Below are 12,970 nucleotides of genomic sequence, written 5' to 3' on the forward strand. Positions count from 1 at the left end.
TTGAGAAGCCAGGTACGGGACATACTCTCTCTCTCTGCCATCTCCATCTACAAGATTAATACTTCAAGCTCTTGGCTGTGTGTCGGCTGCCATCAGCCTAGTTGCTTTATTTTATGCGAGTCCTCCAATCTCCAGTGGACCTTAGCTGTTCAGTCGTCTGTTCTTTACCAGCAGTCATCTATTCCTATCAAGTTAATTATGGTTTGCAAATGATATCTTCAATGGTGGTTTCATTTGGATGACCTGTTCCTGGGCAGACTGTATCTTCTTCCTTCCCTCACAGCCACAATGACCACCAGTGCTTCTTAACTAGGGTGTGTGTGTGTGGGGGGGGGGGGGGCATTTCAAGTGGAAGATGGTCCAAAATGCATGGTTTTCCTCGGAGAATCACTGTCCTAGAGATGAGAGCAGTTCTAATGTTGCAAGCCTTTCAGGACAGCCTCCCCTGTGGGATTATTGCAGTACACACCAACAACATGTCAGTAGTCTGGTATATTAACAAACATGGAGGAACCCGCTCTTACTCCTTATGCAGAGAGGCCATGAGGGTCTGGGAATGGGTGATATCTTTGGACCGCTTTCTAGTTGCAATGCATATACCGGGGAAATCCAGCATTCTTGCAGACAAACTCGGCAAGTCCATCCTGACCCCTCACGAGTGGTCCTTCAATCAATCCGTGGCAAATCTGATTTTCAGCCGTTGGGGCCACCCTTGCTGCAACCCCCAAAACAAGTGAGCAGGTACTTTGCTCTGATTGCCCCCCACCTCTGGGGGAGTCACCAAGGGATGCTCTAGTTCTCGATTGCCCCCCTCCCCCAGTCTACTTTATGCTTTTTCTCCACTTCCCTTGATCACGAAATTCCTGCAGAAAGCCAGCAGGCTGAAGAGCTCTGTCATTCTCATTGCTCCATTTTGGCCTCATCAGGTTTGTTTCCCCTTTCTCTGGTCTCATCTGAAATGTCCTCCTTGGATTCTGGAGCCCAGTCAGGACCTCCTATCTCACCTGTCAGAGAGTCAGCACCACAGCCTCTACACCCTCAAACTAACCACATTATTTCTGTGCTTCCAGTGATTGTACGAAGGTCCAGGCTTGCTTCACCTGTTTGTGATATAATTTTAGCATCCCAAAAAAGCACCTGCTAAGATCTACAGAAGTAACTGGAAAAGATTTCCTGTATGGGCTGCCAAAGAGAATATTGACCATTTTTCAGCCCTGGTTTCAAACATCCTTCTTTTTCTTACTTCTGTTTTTAAGGGAGGAGCTAGTTTTTCTACTATAAAACTTCAGTTGGCAGCTGTTTCCAACTTTCACACTGGAAGTAATTCTGGTTCTCTTTTCAATTCCAAACTATTCACAGCATTCATGAAAGGGTTTTTTCTGCTGCTAAGACCTCCTGTAAAGGATCCTTCTTCTCCTTGGGATCTCAGGGTAATACTTCAAGGCCTGATTAAAAAACCTTTTGAACCAGCTAATGCTTGTGATATGAAACTCCTGTCTTGGCAGACTATCTTTTTAGTAGCTGTTACATCAGCAAAGAGAATTCCTGAACTTCAGGCCTTAGCATAAAGTAGCTATGGAGAGTAGTATTAATCGGTCTGTACAATTGCCTGTCTTATTTCCAAATATTTCTAACAAAGGTGAATGTGTTACATCTGCTTGATGTTCATAGACAACTACGCTTCTATCCTCATAGAGCAAAATAGTACAGAAAGTCTGATCAGCTATTTGTATCCTTTGCACCTAGCAGTCTCCAAAATTACCTTGGCCAAATGGATTATCGACTGTATTTCGCTGATCTATTCAAATAGTGGTATAGAACTGCCTCGCCCTCCCAAGACCCATTCTTTGTACTGCTCTACGGCTACATCATCTGCCTTTTCCTCCAGAACATCGAGTGACGAAATTTGTGCAGCGGCCACTTGGTCAAAGACCTTTGTGACTCATTATATAAATTGGACGTTGTCTCCTGAAGAAGAGATTCCTTTGGTTCGACAGTCCTTCGATACATCCTTCCTTGAGGCCACTTAAGGGTTACATAGCTGGGAACTCTGACCTATCGGTGAGGAAGAATGAAAAGGAGAACATCAGATTTAGAAGTTATGTACTTAGCATAACTTGGAATCTGTGTTGTCCATTTTCATTCTTCCTTACCTTCCTTCCCAACTATCCCCTGACCTAGTTTCTCCTAGAGGATCTATGGACTATGTAGGAACCTTCATGATCCTGGTTGAAGAGCTCTGATATTTTTTGTCCGTTTCTGTGTCTATATCTAGTAGCCAATAAGGCAATAAACTCAATCTGAGGAAGCTGGGGAAGGTGTAGAGCATTATGGGTAGAGGGAAGCGCTCGAGACTGGGATCCAAGTCTGAAAAATGTGGCCGAGTCAGATGTGTGACCCATCAGTGAGGAAGAATGAAAATGGGCAACACAGATGCCAAGTTATGGTAAGTACACAACTTCCAGTTATGTCTAGCCAGGCTGTCTGGTACAGGGATAATCAACCTCCCAAGAGGACAGTTGGGCCTCCTTTCAGGAGCACTGGTAAGATCTGTCAAAGAGAGAATTTCTGGATCCCTGGTTTTGCGGGCCATCTCTGCTACAGGGGGCAGGGTTGACCATTGGAGTTCCCCTCCTCTGCCCCAGGGGAGCTTCCTCCATGTGTACTAGAAAGGACTTTGGGATTTCTTGAACCACATCTTCTGACCCACCTTATTGATTCTTAGAAAAGGATCATTGAGGGATGTGAGGGATCAAAAAATGTACCCCATGGCAGATGGAGTCTTTCCATCCTTCTCACAACTGGATAATGTGTCCTTCACTTTGGGAACAAACAAAGAAGTGCCATCAAAAGGAGCATTGATGAACAAAAAGTTGAAGGGCTCCACAAAATCACATAAATGCATCCAGGCATGTTTCCTGATAACATGCCTGGATCCGCTGCCCTTGAGGTTCCTTTTGCTACATGCAAAATGAGCCTCATGGAAGAATTGGAAATAGATTGCAGGGTAGCCAGTAGAGAAGTCACGGATGATTGGTCCTCTGCAGAAAAGGATCCTGAGATGGTAGTTGAGGGTTATCTAATCAAATCCCTTTGTAATCTTGTAAAATGTGCCAAATAATTCAGCGACCTTAAGGCAAAGATTGCTGAAGCATCAGCATGTTTCCCAAACCTGTCCATCATACTAGACTCCCTGTTAGGGGGATGAACAGTGGAACTCTCCTCTGCAAGTTCCTTTTTTGTGGCCACCACCATGACCATCAACAGCCACCCCTTTACCCCAAAATTGCTTATCCAAAGGTGGTGCCATAATCTTGTCCAGTCTCCTAGGTAAGGGTTCAGCTCTGTCTGGTTCCTTCCATGCCTGCCAAGAGACTGAGTAAGCTTGTTGGCAGGTGGAGTAACCCAAGAGGTAGACGGGCCAGTACCGAAAGCTTTCAAGAATACAGACTCCTTGAATGAAGGGTTGCTGGGCATCCAGCCACCTCTTTGCTTTAGGATCTCGAGAATGTCTCCAAATGAGATATCTTCAGGAGGTGACCATGGGGACCCTTCACCTTCATCGAAGTCCATATCTTTCATGACAGATTCCTCTGAGGAGTCCAAGTGCTTCTTCTTACACGTCTTCATCCTAGGGACCTCCTCAGTGTGATGCTCTGGGGAGGTATTGGAAGAAATCAAGATACCATGTTGGCAAGCCTGGGGTCGCAGACTGGCTGTTCCTATGGTAAAGAGTAATGAGGCTCCGAGCGCAGAGACATCAAGGTAAAGGCTTAAGATGTGAGGGGGTTGGATCCGTCCATTCTGCTGAGTCAGACAAAACCTTCTTCCCAGCCTTGAAGGCAGACCACCCTGGAGAAAGAGAAGACTTTTTGGATCTGAAAATACAAGCTTTTTGACCACTGTCCACACCCGCTCTGAAAGTAGTCTCCCCAAGGTAGAAGCTGGAGCCAGGCTATCCAGTGCTGAGGCTCCTAGGTGCAGAGATGGCTCTGACAACTTCAGAGTCTACTCCAACACCTCTGATCTGACAGGGAAGCTTTGGCTCCTGGAGCTTTCCGGATCCAACTAAACTGGGGCATTCAGAGTAAGTTTTGGATCTGAATATATTGCTGTCTTCAGAACCGAGCCAGCTGGAGCCGCACGTCTTGGATCCAGGGACTCTGAGACAGTTGAAGGAGTCCGACAAGGAACTCGTAGTGGGATTGTTGTCAAAGAACAGAGACCCCCTGACCAGAAGGTGTAGGAGCTGGTAAGACAACAGTCTGACTTTGTGGTGAGAGGATCTTCCCCACCACTTTTTCCACATCTTCCCCCAATCAAATTTTTGGAAGAATGAGTGGAAACAATAGCTGAGGAACTGGGTTTGTGTGCTCCAAAAATGGTGAGGGCACCAGATCCACCGATGGCGAATATTTTGTCCTGGGTAGATGAATGAGACTTGAGGTGTAGGGCTGGAGATAGTGGGCTTTGGTAACTTCAGATTTGAGGAAGTTGTCATCACTTTTTTCATTTTCTTCAGATCCAAGGGTGAGGTTGGATTGGGCTTGGATCTTTTCTAGATTGCTCTGAGACCTAGGAAGATGATATGGATGGTGTCAGAGAAGAAGATTTTGAATTTTTACTTTTGGGGGATTGGGCCCCAGATATTGCCCCTCCGAAAGTGGAAGGGAGCAGACCTTTCAAAGTAAGTTTTTCCTTTCACCTAAAGCCCTGGGGTTAAAGCCATGACAGCAATCTTTCTGCAAATGTAAAGGCCCAAAACAGTAAACACATAGTGTGGGCATCGGGCACAGGAAGCTTATGCCCACATTTAACACATTTTGAATCTGGGGGGGGGGGGGTCTTTTCCTAACATTGTATGGCAAGAATAGAAAAACACTTTCAAGAAAAGGAAAAAACTTTTTTTTGTTAGGAAATACTGAAAAGCATGAGGAAAAGTACCAACTATGGTAACAATAGACTACATTAGTTGTAGAAAGACAGAAAATTACTAGCAATACTAGTTTAAGTAGTACACAATGTACAGAAAGTAAAAGATAAGTTAACCAACTATTGTAATGGTAAAGAAATTATACGAGGAAGGCAGGGGAGAAGAAATATTAGAGATATTAGAAATATATCTAAAAATTGGGAAATGGAGGGTTTTATAAGGTAATAATAAACACTTCTCAAAACGCTCGAGAGGTAGGTCAGCCACGTCTTTCACTGAAAGTGGCAATTGAGAGCTGCGGTAACTTAGGGGTTGGTGCATTTATGGGTAAGCTCAAGAGTTTTTGGTTGCCACAAGCTTTAGCAACAGCCTAGTCTGATCCGAGGGGTTGTATCAGAAGCCATCAGTTCAAGGTAAAATGAAAATTGACAACATCGGATTCTAGAGTTTATTCAGGGTTCTTTTTACTTCCAAAAAAAAAAAACAAGGGACCTCATACCAGTTTTGGAGCTCAGCAGTCTAAATCAGTATGTAAATCGGACAAAATTCCAAATGGTCAAGGTACAGTCAGTTCTTCCTCTGCTGAGGAAGGATGAATGGATGTGTTCTGTTGATCTTCAGGAAGCCTGTTCATCATATCAAGGTCCAGCAGAAGTACATGATATTCCTCTTGTTTCCACCTGGAAGTCAATCACTATCACTTCAGATAATTTGCCATTCAGTCTCACCACACCCCCAGGTTTTCAGCAAGATAATGGAAGCCATTACAGCTTACCTCTGGCTACAACAGATCCAGGCCTTCCCATATTTAGGTGATTGGCTTCTAACTGTTACCTTAAGGGAAATTGATGCTGATCATGGAAATGAGGGTAAAATTTGGCTAGGCTTGTAAGGGCCCTAGGGCCATTAGCCTAGTAACTTCCTTGTCGTATGAAAGGATGTACCATTGACATTAGTCAGTCCTTTTGTCCCTGACAACTCACTTGAGTATCTCAATAAAGTTAAACAAAAGCAAGCAATCTTTTTCTCAGAGCATAGAATTTGTAGGTTGCCACATGGGCACTGCAGCAGATAGCAAAATTTCCCCTGATACGAGTCAAATCCTTTAAGTCTGTAGCTCCCCAAATGATTAAAAACACCCTTGGTTTCAGGTACATTTCATTCTTTGACTCTTAGGAGTAATGGTCTCCTCTGTAACTCTGGTTCCTTTGGCCAGATATTACATAAGAGTTCTACAGAGGGCAGTAGCTGTACAATATTAACAAAAAATCAATCCTCTTCACAGCAGGATTTGCCTGTCTCAGGTCTGCAGAGATACCTTTCTGTCCTCTTACTCCAAAGGCCACAGTCACCACAGATGCCTTCCTTCTAGGGTGGTGGTGGGGTGCATTTGAAAGGGAAAACAATTCAAGGAAAGTCGTAATCAACAGAGGCCAAACTTCACATCTGTCTCGGCATTGATGGTAGTCCTCATGATATTGCAGGTATTTCAGGACCTCCTACCCAAGGATGTGATCACCATCCATTCGTGAATCTGTCCCACATGTTGAATCAGATGACAATAGACAACATTGGATAAAAAAAAGTTCTGTATTTAGCATAACCTATAGATCCATGTTGTATTATTTTCATCTGATTCAACTCTCCTTCCTTCTTCCGCCTGCCAGTGTCACTTATCCTTTCTAGGGATCAACCAGACTTTCTCTGGACCCGTTCTGTCTTTGTACCACTTAGCTTTATATAGTGATTTCTGTCCCCCCCCCCCCTTTTTATTATTTCCTATATAATTATCACCAGTTGAGGTCAGCCAGCAAACTTCATCTGAAATTATTCATGCAGGTGAGAGGAATTGTGGGTGTGGCAGGAGTCAGCACTCTCAGATCAATACTATTGTATAAGGTGCAGAGGTTGGATCCGACAACCTACGTCTTGAACCAGGCGAAAATAAGACAACACGGATCTATTGTTATGGTAAGTACATAACTTTCATATTTACTTGTGTAGGAGGCAACATTTGGAGAGGTGTAGGTTTTTCTTTTTTTAAATGGAAGGTGGAATGAGTAAGACTTGTTCATATTGCCATGAATGTTTATATTGCACTACTCTAGCAAAGATTCATTGTACACAATTCTTTTTTTCCAGATATATTGCCCAAAAAGATTTTGGCACGTGACTACTTTAAGCTTCTTCAACAAGAGGAGGAAGGTGAAGCCAGTGTAACTGGTCAGTATGATAATGCTGAAGAGGAAGAAGAATCAGGGGGTGAAGATGATGATGATGATGATGATGAAGAATATGAGGAGGAGGAGGAAGAGTATGATGGGACTGAATAAACATCCAGCAAGCCATGAGTCACGTAATGTCACAGTAATACTGTTAACAATGCAGTATCTGTCATCATTTACAGGTTGGCAGTTAATATTGACTGTCATTTCTGCTGCTCAGAAAGACTACTACTTTTTTGGCAAGAGGATTTTTGTATGCACTCTCTCTTGGATTCTTACCTGTTGCCCTCATTGCCATGTGAAACTCCACTGTATCACTTCCATTATCCATATCATCTCCCCTTAGTGATGCTGCTGCTCCATGCCCCTTACTAACACGTGAAGAGGGCTTAGTTATATGATTGAGCAAAACAAAAATGTCTTCAGTACCAATACCATATCCCAGCGAGTGTTAAATAAACCTGTAGGGCAGGGATGCAACTTCTTAAATATAAATTCTTCTGTCATTTATGTTGCAACCCTGGTGGAAGGGCAGTGATACTTGGGAGCCATTATCCATGACCCACCCAGTAACTGATGGATTCCATGATACACCAAGTGGATTTTCCTTTTTGTATATGTACCCTTTCAGTGGACCAGCCCCCTGGGAGCATGTGTGTATCTCTGTTCATGCCCAGTAGAAGTTTTTAGCCACAAACTCCCCATCACCAGGAGTGATCATTGCATAATTCCAACTCCCACCTGTCTACCCCTTTGGTCAGAAAGCTAGTCAGAAGCTGCTCCTTACTATCCAGTGCCCTATCACAAAAATAAATGCATGCTTGTGTTGTAAAACTTAAGCTAGTAAAACCAGAAAAATAGGAGCTGGAAGTCTTGGAGACATTACATTTCAAGAGTTGTTTATTATGGCAAGAGCATCTTTTAATGACATTGCATTTTCTAGCTTGGTAAGGTTGATTGGGGTTTTAATCATGAAATGTCAGTATGTTTGTTCTTACTTTATATGATGGACAGACAACTGAAGTACTGTATCCATCTAACTAGTAAAGGCACTTGAGAGAATTAGGTACTTGCCTCTTATTATTAGCCTGTCAATAATAGACAAAACTGTTAAACAATAGGCTGTAATTTACCCATTTTGAGTTAGATGTTACCACTTCTAATAGCTCTTTGCAGATTTCAGTGTTCTTGCTATCTAGAAGATATCAGTGTGTGTTTAATTCCACTGAATTGGATGATTAAGATAGACATATTTTGATGAGAAGTAAAGACTGCTTGGCCATCTTTGTGTTTCCATATACACACGTATGTATAGAGTTATTTTTCCTAATCTAATAACATCCTTTCCTTAAAATTGCCTGATGTCTTCAGTACTTTCATGACTTTATTCAGTGTCATCTTTCTGTTCTGTGCAGTAATTCTGTGGAATAGCACTTGTAACACTGGACCTGAGAATCTAAACCCACCACCCATGTTCATATATTTTAAGTGTGTCCCCTAATTCCTGTGTCTGTTTTTGAAATCTGCTACCTTTCTGGACTTCGCAGATTCTTGTGAACTGAATGAATGATTATATGTTGTGGAGATTCTCCCCCCCCCCCCCTTCATCTAGAGTATAATACTGAAGCTTTTGTTTGTGACTTCCTTTGCAGATGTTCTTCATGTTTCACTGTTGCAGTCATCATATTTGGGTTATCTGCCTGCAGGTAGCTCTCAGCTGGCCTGAATACCAGAGTCTTGGGATTCCTGCGTCGGATGCTGTCGCTTCTTCCATGACGTCGGGTCGTCAGCGGTATAAAACATGCAGCCGACGCCATTACATCGGTCTTTCTTGCCGTGCTGTGCCCGAAGCAGAAGCAGTTCGCAAGTGCCGGTCGGCCGACTCCTGAAATTTAAGTACTCCGTTAGGGATCCTTTTTTCTTGCTCTAACCGATGTCAGAAAAAAATAATAATTGTCTTGCCTGTGGAAAGCAAATACCTCACAGAGATTTTCATTCTTACTGCATCACCTGTTTAGGCCCAGACCACGATGTCCCTCGCTGTCAGTTTTGTGCCTTGTTCAATGCCCAAACTATTCGTCATCTGGCTATTTTTGTAGCCAAGTTCTTTTGCTCTCGATCTCCGTACTCTGAAATGTCTTCGGTAAGCCATCCGACTACCGATCTTCCGAAAAAACAAAAGGATAAAGACAGAGACAGACCGCATAGGTCCAAGGCTGCCGACAACACTACCGTTAAGCTAGTCACCAGTCCACCAGTACTCAGTGAGGCACTTTCACAGCCCCTGATATCCGCTTCTACAGATTCTCAGGCCTCGACTGAGACCCATTTGGAGTCCGGTATGGTGCGAGATGCTTCTTCGACTATGGAACCTGCGGATGTCTCTACTTTGTATGGTTCCGGAGCCGCTGTGCAGGCACTGGCTTCTGAGGGTGTTTTGGCCTTCCACTCTTCATATTAAACCGACGACTTCCTTTCAAACCAAAAATACCGAATTTCTCAGGCATAAAGTTTGCACTACGCCTAGGAAACCGACCAAAGCGCATTCTAAGGCCCACATGCCACAAAAAAAATTATTAGAATGGCTGAGGACCTCATTACTTTTGAGGGGGAAGGCTGACTTCCCCTAATTAAAGGACCCAGAACTGATCCTCCTCCTGATCAGGAATCTGATTACTCTGATCCTTCTGATATACCCTTATCTACCTATGAGGATTCTGATACAGAGGATTCCATTCCCTCTGTTTCCCCTCCAGAGAATTTTTCCTTTGGTGAAACCCTGCACACCCTTAGAGAATATTTCCGCTGGGAGAGCCAGGACTACTCCCAGTCCAAAAAGAGACTCAGGAAATGTTTAAGCTTGCCCTCAGCACAGGCCTCTAGCTATCCCTCCTGTTCTGGAAATTGTAGATGATGTTTTTCTGGAATCCAGTCTTACCCCTGATACCTTGCCTCCAGCTCCCAGGAAACCTGACCGGTACTATAGAGTGCCTGACTCCCACAAATTCCTTTTTAGAAATCCTACTGCGGATCCAGAGACCATTTCCCAGGGACCTAAAGGCATTAAGGCTACAACTGCCAAAAATCCTACCCCCTCGGACAAGGATTCCAGGGCATTAGATAGATGGGGGGGGGGTATACAACTCTGCTACGCTTGCCATTAGGGCTTTAAATTGCCACTTTCATATGTTAAAGTATCAGCAACATATTATGGAGCTAATTAAACAAAAAATGTTGTTGATTCCTGATTGTGCAGAACACAAAGATTTACAAGAGTTAATGCATTCTGCTAACCAAGTTGGTAAACATACTTTGCAGTGTGGGTTTGATGCTTTAGAAGCATCTTGCAGGGCTGCTGTCACTGGGTCTGTTCTTAGAAGACTTGCTTGGCTTAAAGAACAAAACTTGCCAGATCATCTCAAAGCAAAATTACTGGATGCACCATTAAATCAAGAGCATCTATTTGGTAATAAAGCAGAAGTCCTCAAAAGAATGGAGGAGAAAGCTAAATCTATGCAATCTCTTAAGGATTTCTTACAAGTACAGCCACCTAGATTCAGTAGGCATTGACCTTCAAAAAACTGGTCTTTTCCAGTCCCTTTCAGGCCTCCTCAGTTCAAACCCAGGGGCAGCAGACCACCAAGACTTCAGTCTCAGGCTATGCACATATCTAAGCAATGGAGTTCTCCCATGTCCAAAACAGGGAGTAGTAAGCCTCCATCCTTTGGTAAAATTGTACAGTGACTTATCCTTAATTTTTCCAAGCCTTGCCCAAGTACTTGCACCTTTAGGAGGAAAACTTGCACTGCATGCCAAAAATTGGCAATACATTACCCAAGACAAACGGGTCTTAAACATTGTTTCCCAGGGATACAGATTCCAATTCCACTCACTCCCATCCATAAGCGGATGGCCAGACCTACCACCAAACCAGTGGACAGAGGCCCAAAAGCAAGTACTTTCTCTTCTCAGTATCAAGGCTATTCAATCTGTCCCAGCAGAACAAAGGGGACAAGGTTTTTACTCCAGACTGTTTCTGGTCCCCAGAAAAAAAAACTCTTGGCATCCTATCCTGGATCTATCTATTCTCAACAACCTTTTTGGTGGTTCCAAAATTCGAAATGTTAACTCTCCAACAGCTGCTTCCTATGCTAGCTAAGGACTCCTGGTTAGCAACCCTAGATTTAAAAGAAGCTTATCTGCACATTCCCATAAGGGAATCTTGCAGAAAATACCTACACTTCAGAGCAGGCTGTATGCACTATCAGTTGTCTGCGCTTCCCTTTAGCTTATCTAGTGCGCCCAAGGTATTCACAAAGTGCCTAGCTCCAGCCATTGCGTATTGCAGGGAGAGAGGAATTCAAATTTACCCATACTTGGACAATTGTCTGATTCAGGCGGACAGTCAAGAATTGTTACTTCAGCACGTGGCATTTGTAAAGAGACCTCTCTCTTCACTGGGGTACACCATCAACGAAAAGAAATCACAACTGGTACCCAGCCAACAGATTGTATTCCTGGGAGCAAGCTTGAACACAACTTCCCCGATATCATTCCTCACTCCAGAGAAGCAAATTTATTTGACAAACTATTTCAATCTACTGACCACCAAAATCCGGCTATCTGCAAGAAAAATACTGCAAGCCCTAGGGTTCATGGCCTGTTGCATTCTACAAATCCCACATGCAAGACTGCATGTGATGAAACTTCAGTGGTACCTAAAATGTCTCTGGTGTCAACATTCTCAGGACCTGGAAACAATGATTCCTATCATTCCTTGCCTAAGGGCAGAGTTAGTTTGGTGGGCAGAGGTCTGCAACCACAACAAGGGACTCCCTTTCATTCTACCCCGTGCCGCCCAAACCCTAACAGACTCATCAGACTATGCATGGGGGGCTGACATGGCAGGGGAGTGCATTCAGGGCAAATGGAACCCAAAGCAAATGCACCTGCATATCGAGCAAAAAGAAATGTTATCTGTGCAGAATGCTCTGACAGCCTTCAAGGGCCTTATTCTTCCAGGACAATTATTGGTAAAGACAGATAACACCACAGTTATGTGGTACATAAACAAGCAGGGGGGAACCCATTCCTACCCACTCTGCAGACTAGCCATGGCTCTGTGGAACACAGCCTTGAGCAACCAAGTGAACTTAAAAGCTCAATTCCTGCCAGACAAACTAACTTCACTGGCAGACGACTTAAGCAGAAATCTCATGGATCCACACGAGTGGAAACTGGAACCCAAAATATACAAGCTTTTGAGGAACAGGTGGGGGGCACCAGAGGTGGACCTTTTTGTTTCCCCTTAGAACTATCAATTGAGCAAATATTGCACCAGAACTTCCCACAGCCAAGCTTGGAAAGTGGATGCCCTGCCCTTCACCTGGGAAAGCCTCTCAGTCTATACCTTTCCCCATCTGCCACTCCTCTCGAAGGTTCTACTAAAAATCAAACAGGACAAGCCAAGGACAGTCCTAATTGTGCCAGACTGGCCACGCCAGCACTGTGGTACCCTCATTTGCGTAGTATGACAGTGCTACAACCATGGCACCTGCCTCAGAATCCTTCCCTGCTGTCCCAGCAGGCAGGCCAGATTCTGCACCCTCTGCTACAGATCCTGAATTTTGCAGTCTGGCTAATCCCCTGAATTCAACACCAGCAAACCTCAGTAAGCAGGTCCTGGATGTCATTCTTGAGGCAAAGAGGCCTAGTACTAGAAAATCCTGTTCGGAAAAATGGAAAAGGTACTGATGTTCTTCGTGTTTCACTGTTGCAGTCATTACATTTGGGTAATCTGCTGGCAGGTTGC

The 12,970-nt window shown here is 44.0% G+C and overlaps 1 protein-coding gene across 2 annotated transcripts in view; it reads left to right on the forward strand.

Moving 5' to 3' along the window:
- Positions 1 to 12,970, forward strand: part of CHRAC1 (chromatin accessibility complex subunit 1) — a 288,282-nt gene that overhangs the window by 199,969 nt on the left and 75,343 nt on the right. Inside the window, exon 3 of one of the 2 annotated variants that reach the window (XM_044067243.1) lies at positions 7,076 to 7,289. In XM_044067243.1, coding sequence (XP_043923178.1) covers positions 7,076 to 7,266 — 191 coding nt within the window. In that variant the 3' untranslated portion in view covers positions 7,267 to 7,289. Of the gene's footprint in view, positions 1 to 7,075; positions 7,341 to 12,970 lie in introns of both variants that reach the window. The other variant, XR_006364253.1, reaches the window with a different exon arrangement.

Source organism: Protopterus annectens, chromosome 3.part1 (assembly GCF_019279795.1).
Source record: "Protopterus annectens isolate FY-2018-M chromosome 3.part1, PAN1.0, whole genome shotgun sequence".
In the NCBI taxonomy this organism is placed as follows: domain Eukaryota; kingdom Metazoa; phylum Chordata; order Ceratodontiformes; family Protopteridae; genus Protopterus; species Protopterus annectens.